Raw genomic sequence first — 26,733 nt, 5'->3', positions numbered from 1 at the left:
CTATTATCTCTTTGCTTTTGCAAAGTACAAAGTTTAACAACAAATAGGAAAAGTTCAGAATTGGGGGGAATGCATTAATGCACCAGCCTTCACTCACAGCTGAGTGGTAATGCAAAAAATATCAGACCAACTCAGCTATAGTGGTAGTGAAGCTAAAAAATGTTTTACTAAAATTTAAAAGCTGGTAGTGAAAATATTATCAGCTTCAGCTTTTAGTGCAGAATCATTTTTTTTCACTAATTTGAGTGGAGGCATAGAAAGCTTCTATTAATTAAATTTTTTTCTTTTACTCTGTTAAGGGTAGTGAAAAAATAAAATGACTGCAAAACATTTTTTTAGTCGAAGTGCCTTTCTCCACTACTATCACTAAGCTGAAAAAAATAGTGCGTACTAGGGTGAAGTGATACCCTATGGATTTTTTTTTTTTTGCTGTAATGGCCTAGCAATGAAAAGTTGTCTTTATAACAGTTAGACAAAACCACCAAATATTATTTTCGTAGGATGGCGTTTTGAGGTGCCCCCAGCCCCAAGAAGTTGAGCAAAATAATCGCGATTTTACAAAGCTCATTATTTACATATTTATTTTATTTCTTTTTAATATACATAACTTTAGTAAAATTACATATTATAACTAAAAACGACAAATTTTAAATGGTGTTTTACAGTTTTTTGTTGATAACAGTATGTTTCTAATCAAGTGTATACGTAAGAGTTGTACAGGCTCATAGTACGCCATGAAAATCATTAGGCTTTGACATCAATGAGCACAATAACGACAAGCGAAAGTAAATCAATGACAAAAAACAAAAAAAAATTTCCTACCGTCTTTCTCAAAGTTTAGTTGCGTTGCGTTTTCTTAAAAACTTTCTGGAGGTCAGCCAAAAGCAATTTCGAAAAGTCTAATTCAATCAAAATTTAGTGCACTACCCCCAACTATGGACAAGTTCTGTTCAGTTTATTTTTTAGTACGCTAGTATCCAGCAGCATTCCACAAGAATTTACGGGAATATCTTATAAAATTGCTACTTTAATTTTGCATCAGATATTAACTGCTTTCTCGTATCCAAGTAGCTCCTGGAGCAAGGAATTCATATTGAGTTTAATGGAGTGCCACTTTGCCTTGACACAAGAACAAAACAAAAAAAGCAGGTGTTCCATAGGTAGAAAACTTCCTTCGAATATTTGATGTGGATTATAGTGAAACCTCTTAATTACGGAACGTTTCGCTACTCAATCAGCTTAAATATCCTTACCTTTATTTAAAAAGGCTCGATATTTCGTTTTTTACAGATCATGATGTGCTATATTGAAATCCTCTCAAGCGTGAGTACCATTTACAAAGAAGTTATGCCACTTTTTAAATAAAAGCTACAACCCCATACATTTTATGTGAAAATTATAAAAAAAAAATCTGATTATTAGCGAGGGCGATTGTGGGACTTCTTCTAGACTTTGTATCTACCGAGCCTACGCCAAACCCACCTCTTAAATTGCGCCCGAGGAGGACGCGTTCCCGCACATAAAAAAAAAACAGCAAGCACCAACAGAGACTGTAGAGTTGCAAAACTATCGACAGTGCCATCATAGATAGTTTTAGATACGATTAAAAAACTAGATAATGTCCAAAGAATCAAACCATCGATGTGATTATCTTAATAGGTTTTTAAAAAGAAGTTTTTAAGGGCAAAGAAATTCTTCTTTATTTTCATAACTATAGACCAGAGTTGAGAATGAAATTTCGCAGGCTCGAAAATTATTATTTTTGAGTATGCGCAGTGGAACTTTTTTCCTGAGCCCAAATCCTATCGCAAAATGGATGACGCAATATAGTTAACTTTCGTCCATATAAATCGACCCACCCTAATGTACATACATTGCTAATATGCGGAAAATTAAGAAATGATTAGGCGAAGAGTCCATGATAAAAAGCGTCCATACCAATTGACAAAGCGTACAGCGAGAAACATTATGATTATATTCACATTTTTTGAATGAAAATTTTTCCAAAATAAAATATGAATGTCTGTTCTGAAGTTGTGCTTTGTTTACTGAACATTCTGGCAAAAGGCTCAAATTTTTCATTATATCAGTCCCGAATAAAAAAGGAATAAATAAATAAATGTAAGGTGCGATAACCTCCGAAGAGATTTTAGGCCGAGCTTCTCTCTTCCAATTTGCGTCGTGCTCCTTTTTAATTTTTCCTACAAATTGGCTTGACGGGACCTACTTGTTTTTTATGCCGACTCCGAACGACATCTGCTAGGCAGATGAGTTTTCACTGAGAGCTTTTCATGGCAGAAATACACTCGGAGTGCTTGCCAAACACGGCCGAGGGGCGATCCCGCTGAGAACAATTTTCTTCTAATTGAAAACCCTTGTTCTAAAATTTTGATGTTGCTTTGCCCGGGGCGATAACCTAAGATCTTCGGTGTGGTAGGCGGAGCACGCTACCATCACACCACAGTGGCCGCCGTCGATACGACCGATACTTTCACCGTGCAGCAAACCAGAAGGCGTAAATGTACATTGACATATGATATGCCGCCAGAAAGTAACAATGACATGGGCCCCTTTTATGAGACAAATTCGATCTTCGACTGTGGTCGAAAGAGCTGATCGAACGAATTTTCATTCGGTATTATGACACTCATTCGATCAGGACTAGTGTCTTTGTTCGATAAATTCAACCGTTCAGAAAAGCACATTCCCATCATCCGTTAAATTAAATAAAAGCAAAATTATTTATTTTGAAGAAAAAAGCTTAAGTAATGGAACTAGCCAGAAGTATAAAACGCTGAAATGAATTTCAACGCGTAATTGTAGCTTTCTAAACCTTGTAACTTTCTAAACATGTTGTTACATGTGTTAAAAACTAAACTTCATAATGACCATAGAAGCGTTCAAGGACTTGCTATCCAGTAAAAATGAATGAATGAACAAGAGACAAGTCTATTCCAACCATTCTGAAATTGGCAACAATTCTCAGCTTTTGCGCTAGGGATTGTCTCAACTGAGCATCGGATACGAGAATGGACTCGGAATTTTTTCCACCTGATCCTCTCTGCAAGTTCCTTTTGTTAAAAACTGATTTTGTCCAATTTTTGAAACCAGTCTTCCAAGCAGTTCTTTTGTTTTCACGATCCTGGACCTATATGTAGGGCTCTTAAATTATATTGCCTCAATTATTTTTATTTAACTTTGTTATTATGTAACTTTGTAATTTTAATATGTTTTACAATATCTTAATTTTCAGTAACGATTTTTCTATTTTTGCATCATGAAAATATAACATTTTCTTTTAAATAATTTTTGTATGGATATTAATTTTAATAAAAACAAAAGCATCCTACACTATATACGATTAATACAAATAATTTGAAATTACTATTACGTAGCAAAAAAGTAGAAGATAAACACAAAAAACTTAAGTTTCAAACAATTTTCTTCTATTCGATACAGCGTCGACAAAAAATTTCTATTCGCTTCAAAATTAGATACACAACGAAAATTCCGACAGAGATTAGATGTCATAATACCAATTTCAAATTCGTTTTTTGATGTTCGACAGCCAGCGGTGATCGAAGATCGAAAAATTCTCATAATAGGGGCCATGGCCCATGGATAATGAAATAACTAGACGTAAGATAAAAATCGCGCAACCAAAACGGAAAATTATAAGTTTAATATTATTGAGAATTTATCTGTTCATACTCGTATTAGTTTAAACGGCCAAACTGTAGTTCAAATTCGCACTGACAAACTGGGCCGTATAATTCAATAATTCGCTCTTTTGGTTGTAAAGGTGGAACTATGGCAAATTTGTATAAAAATATATTATTATACCATTTTCACTTGAGGAATGCTTTTCAATATTATTATTCCACATGGGGACTGCACAGAGGAATAATTAGTCCGAATTAACAAAAGGGAATGCTTTTAAATTTTATTATTCCCTATGAGGAATGCAAAAAGGAAAAATTTGTCGGGACTAACAAAAAGGCATAAGGACTAAACATTTATTCATTATTCCAAAAAAATGCAATTCATAAGTGTTAGTGCAGGAATGATCTGGTAGGGGTGATCTGGTATAGACATCATAAATACATAAAATTTGCAAAGCGTTCTAATACGATGCTCTGAATTCACGAAATGAAATATTAATATGCAAAAATGTATGCTGGAGTGGAGTGTAAAACTATCGATATTTTTTTGATAGCTTTGAGAAAACTATCTTTGATCTATCTTTAAACTGTCTTTGATATTCTCAAAAAAAGAAAAAATATCTATATTGTCATCGATAATTTTGCAACTCTATTCTACTGAACCCAATACGTAAAGCTAGGTATTGTCGATCCATATACTAAAGCGAGTATCGCCGAATTCGTATAAAAATTACACAAATAATAACCACGATAGAATATAACTCAGAATGTTTTTCGGTTGAGCTTTAATTTCAATTCCTAATTGGAAGCACTTGCAATTTCTAACGGTATCTGCAGATACGTTTTTCTTGAGGAGTTGTTCATGTCAACACAACAATACGAAGGTTTTCCGATCATTGCCATTGACGAAAATTTTTTCTCCAGGATCAGTTTAGAGCAGTGATTCGCTCAAGAACTTCGTAGAGCTTCGGAAACTATTTGCCCTCATTTACATGTCGCGTGAGTGCAATCACTGTGATTTAGCAGTGAATCAGTATTCGTTTGTCTTTTAAGCAGTAAACATCTCATGCGTAAAATATATACTCAATCTTGGTTTGACCGTTCCCGGCTTTTGCACTATTCGCCTCAAATCTGAGGTGCTTTTCCTGAAATATTTTCAGTACGATTTATGACGGTGATTGAAATCATGCTATGTATTTGGTTAGTTCAGTTAATTAAATGGTTTCACTATGCACCACACTGTGTTTAAAAGTCGTTTCATAATAATTTATATGTTTACCGTATTAATTAAAATAATGGAACAATATTTGCTTGCATCTCATTGCAGCAAAGTAAATTATTGGGCATATTAAGAGACGATTCCTGTATTCGAATTATGTTTAAAATATATTGAAATCAATAAATTCAACAATTTTTTGTAATTTTAACATCGATTTTATAGCTGAATACCAAAATAGCTGATATACCAAAATACGTCATTTCAAGAGAAAAATAAACGGTACGAGGAATATATTATTCTAGCCATGTAGATAATCCTTAAGTCTCTAAGGTACAATGGAACAAGTATTAATTGCAGGATTAGGAACATACAAATTCCATAAATCATAGATATGAATATACTTGTTTTCAGGGAATTTAACTCTTTCGGGTCTCACATATCTTTTACAATGAACTGACAGAGAAATTTTAAAATCAACATGTAAAATCAATACAAAGTTTAAACATACCCAGTAGTCCATGAAGAGTTCGAATTATCCGTTCCTGTTGCATCCATTCCGCTTCCTGGGCCCTGATCCATAGGTCCACTATTAGGATTATTGCCGCCACGCTGGAATGGACCTTGGTTGCCACGGTTATTAAAATTGTTATTTCTGCCAAAATTGCGTTGATTATCCATTTGCGAATTTCTGCCGAAGTTTGGACCACCAAAATTTTGACCACCAAAGTTTGGACCACTGCCACCTCTAAAATTTGGACCATTGCCCCCACCGAAATCCGACCCATTACCACCTCTAAAGTTTGGACCATCTCCTCGGAAATCCGGTCCATTCCCGCCACAAAAGTTTGGACCATTACCTCTAAAGTTAGGCCCGTCACCACCGAAATCCGGTCCATATCCACCGCTATTGCCAAATCTATTGAAATTTGATCTGTTGAAATCATTCCCATCATTCGGTCCATTGAAACCGAAATTCGGACCATTTCCACGGAAGTTTGGTCCGTTCCCTCCAAAATTGGGATTGTTACCACCATAGTTTCCTCCGAAATTGGGTCTAGTATTTCCAAAGTTTGAATCGTTTCCTCCAAAGTTGGAACCGTTGCCTCCAAAGTTATTAGAGCCATTGTCGCCCATGTTTGGCCCATCTTTACCTTCTCCTCCCGCTTCAGCTTCACTCCTCTGTTGGTGCAATTGCTGGAGTAACATGGGTAGTTTTGCAAGAAACTCTGGTGGTGGCGCACAATTCGGATCTGGTTCTTCGAGGCCTTGAGCTTTCGCTAGCGCCACTGAAATCTTCTTCATAAAATCGGGATCTCGAAGAGCGTCACCTAAATTAGGAATAGCGTTGGAAATATTCAGGTGCATTTGCTCTTCGGCTGTTTGTGGTTGTTCATCTGGTTGTTGTGCTCTTTCTTGTATATTGTTATCATTGTCAATACCATCGTTTTCAATATCATCATCATCATCATCATCATCACAAATTGATGATAGTACAGGAAAATCGGCTGGTTTTTCTATTACTACATCAAATAATGATGGAATTTTGTTTGTTGAAGGAATTGGTTGATTAACTGATGGCGGATCATTTGTTTCGGTTGCCATTTCCATCGGCGGCTTGTCTGTGGCGAAGAAAACATTTTCACTAGAACCTTCGACCAAATCAAGACCGGGAATTCCCTGGGATTTACCGAAGATGTTAGCCATAGATGCGGATACTTGACCAGGTTTTTTATCTTCCTCATCTACTAGAGAAATCATTTCAGTAACACTAGGGTCTGCCAGCTTCGTTGCTTTTGTTTTATCGACAGGCGAACTAAAACGGCTTTTTCGTTTGCCTAAAGTACTTACAGCACCAGTAGTTGTCTTATCTGTCTTCTCTGTGCTCACTGATTCCACTTGTTTTGGTTTTTCATCAACATCAACTTTGGTTTCATCGACTTTACTGTCATTATCCTTCTCTACAATTTCTTTGCCAGCATTGTCGACCTCAGCACTCATGTCTCCTTTTTCCGTTTCTTTTGCTGGATTCTCTAAACTTTGTTCTTTAGTTTCCATATTATTTGACGGAACATTGTCTGTATTAGTTTCAGTTGCATCCACTTTTTGCGTTTCCCTATCATCTTGATCACAAGTTTTGCTCACAACTGCGTCAGGCTCTTGACCCATCTCCTGCATTCTTCTTAAACGCATTTGTTCACGTCGCTCCATTAACCTTTGTCGTTGTTTTTCGAACTCAAGTTCATAACGCTTGTACATTTCACGATCCGGATGATTAGCATTTGCGAGTTTCCATTGATCGAATTGTTCCTCCCATTTTTGAAACTGCATATCGAAAGTTTTTTCATCTAATGCAGCTCGTTGATTAGTTATTTCTGCTTCACGATTTCCTTGATTCTGTGACATTTGTGAATGTTTTCCGCTTTGTGAAGTTTCGCTATCTCCTGGATCTGTTACATTTGCATTTGGAGCAAACTGCCCACAAGTTTGCTCATTAGTGCTGGGCATCGCATTAGAATTATTTGGACCAAAATTGCGATCCTTTGAATTAGATCGATTCATATTATTTGGCTCGCTGGACCTTTCATTTGATTGATGATTAAAATTATTTCCTCCGAATTTTCGTTCATTTGAACCTGATCTGTTATTAAAATTATCGTCGGAACCAAAGTTACGTCCACCTCCGCGATTTCTCTGATTGAAATTGTTGTTAGGACCAGCATTGCCTATGCCAATACCTGGCTCCATTTTACGATCGTTTAAACGAGAACTTGAACCAAACTTATTTTGATCCATATTTTTACCACTGACATCGGGAGCATTAAAATTATTACGAGAATTAATGTTTGCATCATTATTATCCGACCATCTGTTACCTCTATTGCCGAAATTCCGGTCATTTGAACGGGATCTCATGACTGGTTCATTATTCCGTGAAAAGTTGTCTCCGCCGAAATTATTATTTGGACCTGTATTCCTATCATTGTTACCAAAACGTTGGTTCATATTATCATTTGGTCCATTGCCCCAATTACTACCGTCTTGTCTTTGATTGAAATTCCCGCCAAAGTTGCGATCGTTAGGTCCGTATCTTTGATTAAAATTATTATTTGGACCTTGCATCGAGTTATTTCTGCCAAAGTTTCCGCCAGGGCCTTGGTTAAAATTATTATTGTATCCAGAATCTCTGTCGTTCCGATCATTATTCCCCCAATTGTTATTGCCCCAGCGATTTTCACCCTGATCACGTGATCCAAATTGATTTCTTGGATTATTAAAACTTCCGACATTTCTGCGGTCGTTATTTTGAGAATCAATACCGCTGCTATTCCACGAGCTATTCATACCTGCTTGATTGCGATTGCTGTTATTCCATGAATTATTAGAGAACCCTCCTCGAGGTCCTTGACGATCCGAAGAGAAGTTTTCGTTACGATTATTATTTGGGCCATGTCCATCACCACCCCAGCGACTATTTGAATCTCTTTTATTACTATCAAAACCGTCATTGTTAGTATTTTCATCTGCGAAGGGATCTTCCATCATATCATTTTCATCATCATCATCGTAATAGTTTTTATAATCCTTATCATTATTACGCGAACCCCAAGTATTGGGACCGCCTGCATTAGGGGCTGATGGACCTCCACCAAAATTAGAATCAAAGTTATTTTTATTAGAATTCCATTGACTATTATTCCTATTCTGATTTCTGTTAAAGTCATTCCTCTGCTGACTTGAATTAGGTCCCCAATTATTTGGACGATCGGTATTAGATTGATTTTTATTGTTATAATTAAAATTATCACCACGATTTTGCTGATTTGAGTTTCCATAGGGAGGCATCTGTTGTTGCATTGACTGTTGGCCAGACGACATTGTTTGGGGGCCAGATGGCATTGGTTGAGATTGAGCTTGTGTTTGACCAGGCATTGGAGGTGTTTGCTGGTAACTACTATTTTGCTGACCATAGTTTGGAGGTTGTTGCGAAAAGTTTGGTGGGGGTTGATTATAATTATATTGTTGTTGTTGTTGCGGTGTTTGTGGATAAGATTGTTGCCATTGTTGATAATTCATATTTGGATATTGACCGTGAGGGGCCTGATTCATAGATGTTTGGCCTTGTGATTGCATGGGTGGAGGTTGTGCATATATTTGTGGATTTCCAGTAATCTTCGAACTTTCAGTTGGTGGCGGTGGTGGTGGTTGCTGTGATTGCGGTTGCACTTGTTGTTGTGATAGTTGAGCTGTCATTGGCGATTGCGTTGGCATTTGGGGCTGGGTAGCCATTTGCGGTTGAGGTGGCATTTGTGGTTGAGTCGGCATTTGTGGCTGTGTCTGAGCCTGTTGATAGTAGTTATTCATATTCATCGTTTGTCCACCTGCGGCAGCAGCAGCCATTTCTCTTTTATACTAATGGATGAATAATTTCAAAAATAAACATTAGCATAAAATTAGAAACAGAGAAGTAATAAGGCGTGTACATTCATACATTCATGATGTAATAATAAAGGTGATGTCAACAACATAACCTCACTTTTTCGGTAAATGCCAGTATTTACGTGTATTTCAAAAGTAATAAATTTGGATTGCTTAATTTTTCGTACAAATTCTTCAAATAAATTAGTTTTCTGCAAAATTTTGTCTATATTCTGTTAGGAAATACAAAGTTAATCTTTTTTTGGCTAAACAATTCTAGTAACGGCTTATATAGTTGTAATATTTCTAAACGTATGGTAAAATCTACTACGATCGTAGTAGAACTCAAGGACGGTTCCGTATGATAGACAACCCTCTAAATTATGCATGCCGAACTTGTCAGAATAAGGCAAAACGTCAACGGGATGAGAACACCTGAATATTCATTTCACCATGCATACACCTAAACCAATAACTAGCGTTGTTTATTTGTCTATACGCATCACATATTTTTGAGTTAATAAATTTACACCGTTTCGAAATGATGATTACATACTTAAATATCACATAGTTTTTTTGTTATTGTATCGGGCGGAAATGTAGGCCACAAACACCCAAGAATTCTACGTGAAGGGTTCGGTGCAGTAAAATACCTGCCGCTGCTCCTGTTTTCGTAAATTGTTCTAAATTCGCTGCTTGTCCACTTTTTTATGGTCAGTTTATCAAAATTTCACGGAAATAAGCATCAACGCTAGCCTGAAAAATAGGGGTGGGACTATTCGAATAAATTATTCGAATAATAAACTCTTTTATTCGCAAGGTATTCGTAATTCGAATAATATTCATTCGAACTTTTTATTTGTTTATTCGCTTACATTTATTGGAATTCCTTTCCTTATTATTGTTTGGGTTTGCTTTGTTAATATTCATTTATTTAGTTATATTTACGTTACCAAAATTGTGTTTGAGTCTTAAGCTAGAAATATTGGGGTCGATATCCATTGTACTGATCATAGAACTTTGTTCACTAGTAAATAAGTGTGTAAATGTCCATACATAAATGCACATGTATTTTAATTATATTAATATGGTAGGTATTTTTGTTTCCCATATACATACATATGTACATATGTAAGGAGAAATTTGATTTGATATCTTTTGATTTGTATAAACATCTAGCTGGTCACCATTAAAAAATCTTTTTACATGTCATTGTCAGCATTTTTTGCAAGTCTGATGATTCAAAAGTTGTTTAAGGTCAATGTTAACTTAATTGAAAGCTTTGTAAAAAAATTTCATAATTTCAGTATAAATATCCAAATGTGCATATAAGCATATTCTAACATATGTACATGTTGTATCCTTACAGATTCCTTTAGAATCGGATTCATAAATTCAAGAAACTGCACAAAGGGTGATATGAAATAACAAGTAAGGAAGGCTAAGTTAGGGTGTAACCGAACATTACATACTCAGCTGAGAGCTTTGGAGACAAAATAAGAGAAAATCACCATGTAGGAAAATGGACCTAGGATAACCCTGGAATATGTATGACAATGGTATCAAATGGAAGGTAATAAAGGTTATTTTAAAAGGGAGTGGACCATAGTTCTACAGGTGGACGCCTTTTCGAGAAATCGCCATAAAGTTGGACCAGGGGGTACCCTATAAATTAAAGGTACTAATGAGGGTTTTAAAAGGAAGTAACATTAGTTGTATATGTGAAGGCGTTTTCGAGATATCGGACCAGGGTGACCCAGAACATCTTCTGTCGGGTACCGCTAATTTATTTATATATGTAATACCACGAACAGTATTCCTGTCATGATTCCAAGGATTGGATTTGGATTTCGCCCTGCAGAACTTTTTCATTCTACTACTTATTCATTCATTCATTATTTTATTCTTCTACTTAATATGGTAGGTGTCACACGCATTTTACAAAGTTTTTTCTAAAGTTATATTTTGCGTCAATAAACCAATCCAATTACCATGTTCATCCCTTTTTCGTATTTGGTATGTAATTATGGCATTTTTTCCATTTTTCGAAATTTTCGATATCGAAAAAGCGGGCGTGGTCATAGTCGCATTTCGCTAATTTTTTCAAGATAAAGTGAGTTCAGATAAGTACGTGAACTAAGTTTAGTAAAGATATATTCATTTTTGGTCAAGTTATCGTTAACGTCCGAACGGAAGGACAGACGGTCTACTGTGTATAAAAACTGGACGTGGCTTCAACCGATTTCGCCCATTTTCACAGAAAACAGTTATCGTCATAGAAGCACAAGGATTGGTAAATTTTTGTTCGACTTATGGCAATAAAAGTATTCTAGACAAATTAAATGAAAAAAGGCGGAGCCACGCCCATTTTGAAATTTTCTTTTATTTTTGTATTTTGTTGCACCATATCATTACTGGAGTTGAATGTTGACATAATTTAGTTATATACTGTAAAGATATTCAATTCTTTGTTAAAGTTTGACTTTTAAACATTTTTTTTAAGTGGGCGTGTTCGTTATCCGATTTTGCTAATTTTTATTTAGCACACATATAGTAATAGGAGTAACGCACCTGCCAAATTTCATCATGATATCTTCATCAACTGCCAAATTACAGCTTGCAAAACTTTTCAATTACCTTCTTTTAAAAGTGGGCAGTGCCACGCCCATTGTCCAAGAGTTAACTAATTTTATATTCCGCGTCATAAAGTCAACCCACCTACCAAGTTTCATCGCTTTATCCGTCCTTGGTAATGAATTATCGCAGTTTTTCGAAATGTTCCATATCGAAAAAGTGGGCGTGGTTATAGTCCGATTTCGTTTATTTTAAATATATCTGAGATGAGTGCCCAGGAACATACATACCAAATTTCATCAAGATACCTCAAAATTTACTCAAGTTACCGTGTTTACGATCGGACGGACGGACATGGCTAAATGAATTTCTTTTTTCGCCCAGATCATTTTGATATATAGAAGTATCTATCTCGATTAGTTTATGCCGTTACAGGGTTCCGTTATGCGAACAAAATTAATATACTCTGTGAGCTCTGCTCAGCTGACTATAAAAATCTCACTTACTTTTACTGTTAGTGTGGGTACTTTGATTATTTTTTATTTCATTTAATTGATACTTGGACTAACTGGCCATTCTTGATTGAGGCGTGAAATTCTTTTCTTTTAAATCTTTTGGTTTTTGCAATACTTTTATGTGTACATACATGTATTCTACCTGCTACTGACTGACAACGGTCCTACGACCTTACATACATACGTATACGTAACTCTAGGACGTATATTTGCATGTATATGGATATATTCAGGCAAACTTCTCCTTTGTTTTTTAGTGGATGGGTTTTTAATCGATTACACGACTCTACAAAAAATTGTGTTCTAAAGTTTGCCCAAATGGAAGATCGTTATATTTTCTCAGTCCTGCGCAGTATATATTTTTCTTGTCGAACTCCGATCGTACTGCTGGCAGGCGATAGTTGTTTCTGTTTCTTGTTTGGTAATCGTGAACCTCGTTGTTGTATATCAGTCGGTCGTTTAGATATTTCGGCTGATTTCCTATTTTAATGTTATGTATAAATTTTAAAGTATAGTATACGATGAGTTATTTTACGCTTAGCCAATTTAGGCTTTCAAGCATTTCATGTATTGGTGTATCGTAAGGTTTCTTAAGGATAAACCGCATTGCTTTATTTTGCTTCACCTGGAGTTTTGAGATATTCGAGTCCGGTAATGTGAATAAAATTGTAGGGCAATATATGAAGTGAGGTTCTATAATGGATCTATATACCATTATTTTATAATATTTGCTCACATGTTTACAGGTTGGAATCATGAATCCGATTTTTTTTTATATTTTAGCTTCTGTATATTTAAGTTGCTCGTTAAACTTTAGTTTCTCATCAATTATTACTGTATCGCCCGTGGTCGAAATTCGACCAACTTGTATTTTTTTCAACTCACTCTATGAATCGAGTGTTGGGGTAGTGCAATAATGCGTTAATAGTTGAGCAGTGAGTGGAAATATAGCAAACTGATCTTACTTAAAGTTCTCATTAAAATTTTGAATTTGACCTAAGACGTTATAATCTTTGATTGTAATTTCTTAAATTTTCTACAAACTTTTCAAATGTAATTATAAGTTTTGGTGTGCAGCTCCTTAAAAAAAAATATAACAAATATGTAAATCAAATGAAATTTACATAGAATTGTGGTGAAATTACTTGAAATTGAATTGAAAATTAGCTTTTTCCACACCACCCGGAAGATACGCCGTTGGCGCGCTACCGAAGTTAGTTTTGGGTGCTCGGTTCCCCAGTAGGCCTATATCACCAATACAAACTACATTTACATATATCGCCCATTTACTTCAATAGCGTCATGATTCAAAAAACAAGAATTTTTAGTTAAGAACAAAGAAATGTGCTAAAGGAATTTAACCTATTTCACACCACCGATTAGGTATGCAATTAGCGCTTTACTATTACATATGTATTTATAATTAATTAAATTAAATTATAATTAATTAAATTAATTATAAATACATATGTAATATGTACACGAAAACGAAAATTTCGAATGGAATAGAGGATACCTTCATAAAAAATAAAATAAAAATATAAAAATAAATTAGCATAAAAGACAATATACAAATTTTAATGTAATATCTTTGTAGCAAATTTATTTATTTTTTGTTCACTATAAGACGTGCTATATCTAAAATGAGCATAAAATCTGGAAATGCAAAAAACATTTGGGTCAAATTTGCAATTAATTGTTATAAATAAATAAATTTAGTGAGTTTGAACAAAAGTTGACTCATTATTGCTGATTTCATTTTTTTAATAGGTGGTTTAAAAAAATGAAATCAGAAAACAAAGAATCTGTAAAATAAAGACCTTTGCTTTTACGTGTAAGTAAAATTTGTCCAAAAAATATGCTGGTTAAGTTATTACTTCTCTTTAAAGTTTTTTTGTGCGCTAACAATTATTTTAGAACAATTTTTTAAGGATTTTGGTACAGACCAATATAGGTAATTGGCAACAATGGGACACAATATTTTATTTCAACAGAAAATGAGCGAAGCAGTAGTTCTCTCAACGTTTGGCGTGTACAAATATATACATATGTAGAGATGAAACATTTGAGCAACGCGACAATTGAGAATTTGGAGCTATGTACTCAGGGGGGTTTGTGAACATAATGCGTCCTACAGATGGCAATTTCGATAGTTGCACAGATTTTCGAATTTACAAAAAACTTTTTCTATTAATTATAAACAAATAGAGTAATATTTGTTAACAAAAATAGGCCTATGCACTGCGGCTGATCAATACGAATCGATTCATATAACTTTTATATGATTTTACGTATGCTAAGTATGCGAAACAGCCTGTCAATTGATTGTATGGAAATTTTGTTAGCGTATTAATATATAGATTCCGAGGTATTTCATTTCATTTACTTTATGTATCGTACAATTTGCTATTTTCAGCGACGTATTTTCTTCTACGGAAGATTTTCTCTTTAATATCATAAATTTTGTTTTGTCAATATTTATTTTAAGCCTGTTTTGACACAACCACTTATATATTGCGTCTAAGTCCTCTTGCTAGCTTCTCTCTCCGATGCACAGCTTACAGTCAATAGTGCATCATCTGCAAAAAGGCTAATCTTGCAATGGCTCAGACAGTTTTTATTATCATTTATGTATATGATGAATAGTATTGCTGCAAGTACAGATCCTTGTGGTAGGCCTATCTCAATATCAATTTCAGGGGATGTTTGATTTCTAATTATGGTTTTCTGCTTCCTTCCAGTAAGGTAGCTTTTAAACCACTCCTGGGTTTTATTACGTACTCCTATGTTATGTAGTTTCCTCAGTAGTATTACCCTGTCAATAGTCTCAAATGCCCTTTTTAGGTCTAGGAACACTGAGACTGTCACTAACTTGTTTGACATTCCTTCCTTCCATTCTGCGACAACCAGGTTTAGAGCGGTTTCACAGGAGTATTTGGATCTGAAACCTGATTGTTCACTTATGATAATCTTATATTTGTCTAAATATTCGAGAAGCTGGTCTTTTACGACTTTCTCTATTATTTGTTCATCGCTGGGCATCGTATTAATAGGTCGTATTTCTTCTGGTTTTTCTGTGCCTTTCACTTTTTCAACTGGTACAACCGTCGCAGTTTTCCAACATGAGGGAAAGATCCCGTCTCTAAAGCTTTCATTAATTACGTATGTATACATCAAACCCAGATACTCCATACTATCTTTACATACACCTTCAGTTATCATTTTTTTCCCTCCCTACTTATTTTTCAAAGAAGCTGCATAATCTGTTCAACGTTTATAGGTTTAAGATTCATTAATTCTCTATTTATATCTTCCGGTGCATTTTCTGGTATAATTGCTTCTATAGTATTACATATTTCTTTTATGCTTCCAACGAAGTATTGGTTTAAACGACTTGCGATTTCTTGATCTTCTTCAATTGGTATGTTATTTATAATAATCCGTCTTATTTGAGATGTTTCGTTGTTTAAATTTATTGCGTCTTTAAGACATTTCCACATTTTCTTTTGATTATTACAGTTTGCCATAATTTTTTTTTCCATATATTGCTTCTTTTTTATTTTGATCAGTTTTTTATATTCCCGTTTAGTATAATTATAATTATCCTATTCGTTGGTTCTCTTGGCTATCTTGGAAAGCTCATACTTTAATTTGTTAAGCTCTGTAAGCTCATGATCATACCATTTATTTATTATTTTTATTTGCACTCTTCTCGTACGTTAGCGTTTCCATTACATCACATAAAATATTATTAATGGTTTGTACTCTAAGTCCAATATCACAGCTGGTATGCTCCACGAAATTGTAATTTCTTAGGAGAGTTATTAGATTCTCCTTTGTATATCTATCCCAACACCGGCGATTTTCATATATTCTCATATATTTAGATTGTAGTAAATATGATTTTAATTGAATGCATTCATTTACTAAATTTTCATCTACGTCATCTGAATAATATTTTACAATATTGCGTACACTTTCCAGATCCACGCTTTCCTGGTTTTTATTCTGCAAATCCATTAAAAATTAAATTTTTTGCTGGTTGTCTCATAGACTTGACCCCTTTTATTTAAATCCATAATCAACTTATCCAATGCAACGTTTAGCGTGTCTCTTTTAAATTTTTCTGCGCCGCACACTGAGACTTTAGCTGTAGACTTATCGGCAACTTTTGAAGTAATTTGTCCCTTGTAAACGTCGCTGTAATTTGTTTCCACACTAGTACTTAATTTTTTAGCTTTCTCTTTGTACTCTTTTAGCTTCTGATCTGAATGCTGTCTTATGTTTTACACGAACTCTTTCAAAGAAACAATTAATTTATTGCCTTCGCAAATATTTAAGCCAGGGCTCTGTATTTTTTTATTTACTACATGAAATCTCTCCAAAATTTCTTCCCAAAATGTGATCAAAATTGCAAATGATAGTTTCGCCAGTTTATTAAATAAATTTCGTGCCTCTTTTCTGAAATCAGCTTTCTCATCTTCATTTTCACTAAAAGTTTTTAAAATTTTCATAATTTCAGAAAAATGATTTTTTAAAGCTTTGACAGCCTCATAATGACGAGACCATCTGGTTTGGCTTAAAGTTTTTAAAGTAAATTTTAGTTGCATTTCACGATGTAACAATTCCCACCTATGGGTTGAAGATGAAAAGAAAACAACTTGCAACTTTAACACATTCTTCACCAACTAGGTCAAGGGAATGTGCAGCACATGGTACATAATCCGCACTTTTATTTTTTTGTTTAATTAATGCTTGGACACCTTTGTACTGACCCGACATATTGGCTGCGCTGTCATGACTGTCCCCTACAATTATCCAGTATCAGCCCATTTTTTTCTAAAAAGTCTTGTAGAATATTAAATAAGTGTAAACCAGTATGACTACTAATTTTGATGAACGAGACACATCTTTCGTACACATTTCCCTGAAAACAGTATCGTAATACAATACCCTGCAAAAATCGTTGGATCATGTGGTCCACTGGATTACTTACCATTATACTCCACTGTAATGCAGCCATGGACCAACTCATGTTTCTACACGAACATCCCTGCAAAAATCGTTGGATCATGTGGTCCACTGGAGTAGTTACCATTATTACTTACTTACTTAATTGGCGCTTAACCGTCTAAACGGTTATGGCCGTCGAACAAGGCGCGCCAGTCGCTCCTTCGCTCCGCCAACCCGCGCCAATTGGTCACACCAAGGGAGTTTAAATCGTTTTCCACCTGGTCCTTCCAACGGAGTGGGGGCCGCCCTCTACCTCTGATTCCATAGGCGGGTTCCGATAGAAACACTTTCTTGGCCGGAGCATCATCTTTCATTCGCATAACATGGCCTAGCCAGCGCAGCCGCTGCGTTTTAATTCGCTGGACTATGTTGATGTCTGCGTATAGCTCGTACAGCTCATCATTAAATCTTCTTCGGTACTCGCCATCGCCAACGCGTAGAGGTCCATAAATCTTTCGAAGAACTTTTCTCTCGAACACTCCCAAAGCCGCTTCATCTGCTGTTGTCATGGTCCATGCTTCTGCCCCATATAGCAGGACGGGTACGATAAGTGACTTGTAGAGTATGATTTTCGTTCGCCGAGAGAGGACTTTACTTTTCAATTGCCTACCTAGTCCAAAGTAGCATTTATTGGCAAGATTGATTCTTCGCTGGATTTCAGTGCTGATGTTGTTGCTTGTGTTGATGCTGGTTCCCAAATAAACGAAGTCTTTTACTATTTCGAAATTATGGTTGGCAGCCAGCGTGGTTGCCAAGGCGCATATGCGCTGACTCTTTGCTCGATGACAGCAGGTACTTCGTTTTGTCCTCATTCACCATCAAACCCATCTTTACCGCTTCTTTTTCCAGCTTGGAGTAAGCAGAACTAAAGCGCGGGTGTTTAGGCCGATGATATCAATGTCATCAGCATATGCCAGTAATTGCACGCTTTTATAGTATATTGTTCCAGTGCGGTTAAGTTCTGCAGCTAGTATAATTTTCTCCAGCATCAAATTAAAGAAATCGCACGATAGGGGGTCACCCTGTCTGAAACCTCGTTTAGTTTCGAACGGCTCGGAGAGGTCCTTCCCAATTCTGACTGAGCTGATGGTGTTGCTCAACGTCATTTTGCACAGCCGTATAAGTTTTGCGGGGAAACCAAATTCAGACATAGCGGCATATAGGCAGCTCCTTTTCGTGCTGTCGAAGGCGGCTTTAAAGTCGACAAAGAGGTGATGTGTGTCGATTCTCTTTTCACGGGTTTTTTCCAAGATTTGGCGCATTGTGAAAATCTGGTCGATGGTAGATTTACCAGGTCTGAAGCCGCACTGATAAGGTCCAATCAGCCGGTTCACGGTGGGCTTCAATCTTTCGCACAATACACTTGAAAGGACCTTATATGCGATATTAAGAAGGCTGATTCCACGATAGTTGGTGCATTTTGCAGTATCCCCCTTCTTGTGGACTGGGCAAAGAACACTTAGATTCCAATCGTCGGGCATGCTTTCGTCCGCCCATATTTTGCTAAGAAGCTGCTGCATGCGCCTTACCAACTCCTCGCCGCCGAACTTGAATAGCTCCGCAGGCAATCCATCAGCGCCCACGGCCTTGTTGTTTTTCAATCTGGTTATTGCTATTCTAACTTCGTCATAATCGGGCGGGGGGACATATATTCCATCATCATCGATTGCGGGATCGGGTTCTTCATCTCTGCGCGGTGAATTGCTGCCTCCATTTAGGAGAGCAGAGAAGTGTTCCCTCCATAATCTAAGCACTCTCTGGACATCAGTTACAAGGTCGCCGTTTTCATTCCTACAGGAGTTTGCCCCGGTCTTAAAACCTTCCGTCTGTCGCCGTATTTTTTGGTAGAATTTTCGGGCGTTATTCCTGGTGGCTAGCAGCTCAAGCTCCTCGCACTCACGCCTTTCTGCTTCTGCTTTTTTCTTCCTGAAAAGGCGTCTCGCTTCCCTTTTCAACTCACGATAGCGTTCACACACTCCTCTTGTCGCGCTCGCTTTTAACGTAGCCCTGTAGGCAGCGTCTTTTCTTTCGGTTGCAACGCGGCATTCTTCATCATACCAGTTGTTTTTTCGTGGCCGCCGGTAACCAATTTTTTCCTCGGCGGCAGTATGAAGTGCTTTGGAGATATGCTCCAACTGCTCCTGTATTCCTTCAGGATGAGTTGTGCCCTCAGAGAGCAGGTGTGAGAGTCGAGTTGCGAAATCATTGGCAGTCTGTTGTGATTGAAGCTTTTCGACGTCTAGCTTTCCTTGTGTTTTTTGTTCCTTGTTTTTAGCCGCGTTGAGGCGGGTGCGTATTTTGGCTGCAACGAGATAATGGTCCGAATCGATGTTAGGTCCTCGGATCGTTCGCACATCTAAAACACTGGAGGCATGCCGTCCGTCTATCACAACGTGATCGATCTGATTACCATTATACTCCACTGTAATGCAGCAATGGACCAACTCATGTTTCTACACGAATATATTGTAAGCCAACCGATCATTGCTCGTTTTTAACGATTGCAATCACTACACGATGTTTATTGGACTGTGGGTACTCCATGGATTACTCTGATGTAATGCGGAGCTGGAGTATATGGTCCAGTCCTAGGACATCGCAATGTTAATTGGACCATATTTTTTATATGAATTGTGGTTAATTTTGGAGCACTCGGTTGCATGCATTGAGTACTCGCGATTTTTGCAGGGATATTGTAAGCCGATCATTGCTCGTTTTTAACGATTGTAATCACTACACGATGTTTATTGGACTGTGGGTACTCCATGGATTACTCTGATGTAATGCGGAGCTGGAGTACATGGTCCAGTCCTAGGACATCGCAATGTTAATTGGACGAATATTTTTTGTATGAATTGTGGTTAATTTTGGAGCACTCGATTGGTCCATAGCGAGTACTCCATACATGCATGCATGGAGTACTCGCGATTTTTGCAGGGTAGCAAGTTGGTCATTGTGAGACAGATCTGGAGTTGAATCCATTACGATTGAATAATACTTTGTGTCGTCGTTGTATATTTGATTTATAATTTGTTTCACTATCTGTTTGCCCATAATATCACTAACTTCCTCATATACTGTTTTTGATAAGTACGATATTGTCGATTTCGGTCGCAGCTCTCGTTGCTCAATATGTTCCCGAATGAATGGGTCAAACTCTGCCAATAGATCCAGAGCTCCCATTAAATTACCATTATGTGGTGAACCAAATACTTCTTCGGAACCTCTAAATACTAAGCCTCTTATACTCAAAAATTTTATCACGCGCGTTTCATGACATTATGATAGTACTCTGTTTCTTTCTTTGATTGATCCTGGAGCTGCTTATCTACAACAAAGTTATTTTCTTTTCGTGTCAGCCAAGCTAACATAGAAATTTTATGTTCATTAGAATTTTCGTGATTTTCTAAAGACGTTCCTATGTGTTTCCAATCAGGAAATCCCGTTTAAACGGTTCTGGCCGTCTAGTGTTTGTAGTAGTAAAATAATGTGAGTGTGGCATTCGTCTTTCATTTTTATTGGTGGCTGGGGGCCATTCGCATCCACGGGGCCCTGGGCTGAAGCCCAAAAAGCCATTAGGTAAATCCGCCTATGGACCTAGGAGTTCTTTTTGATGCGAAACTGAGCTTTAACATGCATATTTAATCTATCATAAGCAAAGCATCTGGATTTATTAAAAGATGGGCTAAAGAATTTGACGATCCTTATCTAACCAAGACTCTTTACACATCATTGGTACGCCCAATACTAGAGTATTGTTCCTGTATTTGGTCTCCGGGATATAAAAATCATATAGATCGAATTGAATCGGTACAGAAGCAGTTTCTAATCTTCCCATTACGTGGTTTTAATTCGGAATCAAATTCTCATCTCCCGCCTTATAGAAATAGACTTCCTCTCATTAGTTTGCCAACTTTAGAGAATAGAAGAACATTACTCGGGGTAATGTTCCTTCATAAACTGATTATCGGAGAGATGGACTCCACTGACCTTGTGAGCAGACTCAATTTTTCTGTTCCTGCGAGAACTTCGAGACATATGTTCTCTTTCATTTAACTATTATCCGGCGAAGTTTTGCCAAATTGATGCTCGCGCTATGATAACTGTACAACTGTATTAGTTTTGAGTATTCGGTTGCTGCTATCCGTAAGGAAATACTCTCACGTCTGGCATGATATTTTTCAAAGATTTTTAATAAGATGTAAATTTTTATTTCAATATTAATTTTGATTTTGATTTAGATATTGATTAAATTAAAATTTTACTTAAATAATTTTGTTATTTATAATTTTGTTTTTATTTAAAATTTTGTTTTTACACTTATGTTTATACTCAGTTGAGCACAGCTCACAGAGTATATTAACTTTGATTGGATAACGGTTGGTTGTACAGGTACAAAGGAGTCGAGATAAATATAGACTTCCATATATCAAAATCATCAGTATCGAAAAACAATTTGATTGAGCCATGTCCGTCCGTCCGTCCGTCTGTCCGTTGACACGATAACTTGAGTAAATTTTGAGGTATCTTAATGAAATTTGGTATGTAGGTTCCTGGGCACTCATCTCAGATCGCTATTTAAAATGAACGATATCGGACTATAACCACGCCCACTTTTTCGATATCGAAAATTTCGAAAAACCGAAAAAGTGCCACAATTCATTACCAAAGACGGATAAAGCGATGAAACTTGGTAGGTGAGCTGAACTTATGACGCAGAATAAAAAATTAGTAAAATTTTGGACAATGGGCGTGGCACCGCCCACTTTTAAAAGAAGGTAATTTAAAAGTTTTGCCAGCTGTAATTTGGCAGTCGTTGAAGATATCATGACGAAATTTGGCAGGAACGTTACTCCTATTACTATATGTATGCTTAAAAAAAATTTGCAAAATCGGAGAACGACCACGCCCACTTAAAAAAAAATTTTTTTTAAGTCAAATTTTAACAAAAAATTTAATATCATCTTTACAGTATATAAGTAAATTATGTCAACATTCGACTCCAGTAATGATATGGTGCAATAAAATACAAAAATAAAAGGAAATTTCAAAATAAGCATGGCTCCGACCTCTCTGAAGTTGGCAAGACAACTTTTACGTGGAAAAAAATTACCTATTGGGAAAATTGCCGTGAATTTGCCGTAATTTATCCGTGAAACAAAAAAATTTGCCGTGGCCATATTTTAGAAAATACAGGGTGGCACGCCAACTTCACGTGAAGTTAGCGTGCCACCCTCAGAAAACCACCTTAGAGACCAGGTAGGAAAATAATTCTTACACACGAATTTGCCGTAAATTTGCCGTAGATAAGTGGCATATTTTATAAATTCGAAAAAAAAAATTTCAAATTTTTTTTTTGGTGCACCGCCAACTTCACGTGAAGTTAGCGTGCCACCCTCAGAAAACCACCTTAGAGGCCAGCTAGAAAAATAATTCTTGCACACGAATTTGCCGTAAATTTGCCGTAGATAAGTGGCATATTTTATAAATTCGAAAAAAAATTTTTTAATTTTTTTTATGGTGCACCGCCAACTTCACGTGAAGTTAGCGTGCCACCCTCAGAAAACCACCTTAGAGGCCTGCTAGGAAAATAATTCTAGCACACGAATTTGCCGTAAATTTGCCGTAGATAAGTGGCATATTTTATAAATTCGAAAAAAAAATTTTTCAATTTTTTTTATGGTGCACCGCCAACTTCACGTGAAGTTAGCGTGCCACCCTCAGAAAACCACCTTAGAGGCCAGCTAGGAAAAACATTCTTTCACACGAATTTGCCGTAAATTTTCCGTAGATAAGTGGCATATTTTATAAATTCGAAAAAAAAAATTTCAAATTTTTTTTTGGTGCACCGCCAACTTCACGTGAAGTTAGCGTGCCGCCCTCAGAAAACCACCTTAGAGGCCTGCTAGGAAAATAATTCTTGCACACGAATTTGCCGTAGATAAGTGGCATATTTTATAAATTCGAAAAAAAAAATTTTCAATTTTTTTTATGGTGCACCGCCAACTTCACGTGAAGTTAGCGTGCCACCCTCAGAAAACCACCTTAGAGGTCAGCTAGGAAAAAAATTCTTGCACACGAATTTGCCGTAAATTTGCCGTAGATAAGTGGCACATTTTATAAATTCGAAAAAAAAATTTTTCAATTTTTTTTATGGTGCACCGCCAACTTCACGTGAAGTTAGCGTGCCACCCTCAGAAAACCACCTTAGAGGCCAGCTAGGAAAAAAATTCTTGCACACGAATTTGCCGTAAATTTGCCGTAGATAAGTGGCATATTTTATAAATTCGAAAAAAAAAATTTCAAATTTTTTTTATGGTGCACCGCCAACTTCACGTGAAGTTAGCGTGCCACCCTCAGAAAACCACCTTAGAGGCCTGCTAGGAAAATAATGCTTGCACACGAATTTGCCGTAAATTTGCCGTAGATAAGTGGCATATTTTATAAATTCGAAAAAAAAAATTTCAAATTTTTTTATGGTGCACCGCCAACTTCACGTGAAGTTAGCGTGCCACCCTCAGAAAACCACCTTAGAGGCCTGCTAGGAAAATAATTCTAGCACACGAATTTGCCGTAAATTTGCCGTAGATAAGTGGCATATTTTATAAATTCGAAAAAAAAATTTTTCAATTTTTTTTATGGTGCACCGCCAACTTCACGTGAAGTTAGCGTGCCACCCTCAGAAAACCACCTTAGAGGCCAGCTAGGAAAAACATTCTTTCACACGAATTTGCCGTAAATTTGCCGTAGATAAGTGGCATATTTTATAAATTCGAAAAAAAAAATTTCAAATTTTTTTTATGGTGCACCGCCAACTTCACGTGAAGTTAGCGTGCCACCCTCAGAAAACCACGGTCGCGGAGGATTTAGTCGGTGATAATGCCAGGTTTCGCGAGGCGAAAAAACTGGAGAGATCAGGGAGGTAGCCGTTTATTCTGTTGCAAAGGTCATCGATCTTTGGGCCTGGGCCTGGGCCTGTGGCCATTATTGTGCAGTTATCGGCGTAGGAAACGATAGTAACTCCTTCTGGTGGCGAAGATAGCTTAGATATGTAGAAATTAAACAAAAGTAGGGATGAGAAACCACCCTGTGGCACCCCCTGTTTAATTCTTCTTGGTTTTGATGTTTCATTTCTAAATTACTCCGATGCCTGCCGACTGTAGGGATTTACTACACGTTGTTATGAAATACTTGTTATTGTTACAAACTTTAATTTTTCTTTAAAAATCGAGTTTCAAGTTTTTATATTTCATGTTATTTTTTGATGTCAAAAATATATACATATATGGTTTTTTGAATTGATTATTGAACGAATATAATTATTAAAAATATATCGTGATTATTTAATTATAAAAACTTATTGAACAAATATAGATGAATTGAATATCCATTATATATTCATAAAATTTGGCGATCCTGTAGGGATTTACTACACGTTGTTATGAAATACTTGTTATTGTTAAAAACTTTTAATTTTTCTTTAAAAATCGAGTTTCAAGTTTTTATATTTCATGTTATTTTTTGATGTGAAAAATATATATATGTTTTTTTTGAATTGATTATTGAACGAATATAATTATTAAAAATATATCGTGATTATTTAATTATAAAAACTTATTGAACAAATATAGATGAATTGAATATCCATAATATATTCATAAAATTTGGCTGAGTAAAATTTCAGCAGGATTACGCTCTTCGGCTCCTGGCAGGATCGCCAAATTTTATGAATAATATTATGGATATTCAATTCATCTATATTTGTTCAATAAGTTTTTATAATTAAATAATCACGATATATTTTTAATAATTATATTCGTTCAATAATCAATTCAAAAAACCATATATATTTTTCACATCAAAAAATAACATGAAATATAAAAACTTGAAACTCGATTTTTAAAGAAAAATTAAAGTTTTTAACAATAACAAGTATTTCATAACAATAGTGTAGGGATTTACTACACGTTGTTATGAAATACTTGTGATTGTTAAAAACTTTAATTTTTCTTTAAAAATCGAGTTTCAAGTTTTTATATTTCATGTTATTTTTTGATGTGAAAACTATATATATGGTTTTTTTGAATTGATTATTGAACGAATATAATTATTAAAAGTATATCGTGATTATTTAATTATAAAAACTTATTGAATAAATATAGATGAATTGAATATCCATAATATATTCATAAAACCGACCACCCAGATAATTTGCGGTCCACCTTTTAAGACATGGGGGAAGGGTATACCCTTCCAGGTCTTGCAGTAACGTGCCATGGTTGACCGTATCAAAGCATTTTCCATTTTTCGGGTATGACAAAGGTGGAAAGAGACAGGTTGAAGACATGTGCTAAATATTTGAAACCCTTTTTCCCTAAGCTTTTAAGCATCGGTATGGCTATGCCGTCTGGGCCCACTGCTTTGGATGGTTTAGCATGACCGATGGCATCCTCAACCTCTTTGGCGGTGATGGTAATTGGTGACGCGCTGAATTTATGTTTATACGCATGTCTGTTGGCCCTCCGTATATTTCTGTTGACCGTAGAATGCATTATATATTGTCGGCAGAAAGCGCTCGAGCATTTTTTCGCATCCGACAGCACTTTATCGCCAAATGCGATGGAAACTTTGTCATTGTGCCTAGACAGATTCGATAGAGACTTTACGGTGGACTAAAGTTTACCTACACCGGCAGAGAGGTTACAACCGCTTAGGTGCTCCTCCTTTTCGCCCGCTTGTGTTCATCCACAAGCAATCTCATGCGTTGGTTTATATCCCTTAGATATTCGGGGGTCGCCGGGATCGAGCTGTCTTATAAGGTTACGTTCTCTCGCTAAACTTGCGGCCTCTGCCGGAAAGTGGCGGGAATGAAACGAGCCGAGGCAGATTCAATGACCTTGCGGAAAGCACGCTCCCCTTGGCGGGCATCAGTCGGGGTAGGAAGGGCATCAAAGCGGTTGTCTGTAAAGGATTTGTATTCGTCTCACTTGAAAGTGCGTTTTTCTGACACGATGAAGTCGGCGGAACGCTCGGGGGAAATAAGTATAGGCAGGTGGTCGGATGCTAATGTTACCATCGGCTGCCAGTTGACACAGTTTACGAGTTCTGCGCTCACGATTGAAATATCCGGCAACTGTGACAGCTTCCTTCCATACGTGTGGGGGCGTGTTTATTATGCGGAACGTCGTTTCTTCTATTTGATCTGCTAACATCTCTCCCCTACTGTCCACCCGCAAGTTTGAATGCCATAGATCGTGATGAGCATTGAAATCACCTAAGATAATGCGATTGTTGCCAGTGAGTAAGGCGCTGATATTAGGGCGGTATCCACTGG

The 26,733-nt window shown here is 36.4% G+C and overlaps 1 protein-coding gene across 2 annotated transcripts in view; it reads right to left on the bottom strand.

Annotated features, from left to right (window-relative positions):
• The window catches only part of LOC137251448 (uncharacterized protein DDB_G0283357-like), a 102,920-nt gene that overhangs the window by 71,307 nt on the left and 4,880 nt on the right, over positions 1-26,733 (bottom strand). For both annotated transcript variants that reach the window (XM_067786042.1, XM_067786043.1), the window contains exon 2: positions 5,390-9,291. In XM_067786042.1, coding sequence (XP_067642143.1) covers positions 5,390-9,291 — 3,902 coding nt within the window. The remainder of the gene's footprint in view (positions 1-5,389; positions 9,292-26,733) is intronic.

The sequence above is a fragment of the Eurosta solidaginis genome, chromosome 4 (assembly GCF_040869045.1).
Source record: "Eurosta solidaginis isolate ZX-2024a chromosome 4, ASM4086904v1, whole genome shotgun sequence".
NCBI classification, from domain to species: Eukaryota; Metazoa; Arthropoda; class Insecta; order Diptera; family Tephritidae; genus Eurosta; species Eurosta solidaginis.
The sequence above is the reverse complement of the archived record's forward strand: the minus strand, read 5'-3'. Positions and strand labels throughout refer to the sequence as shown.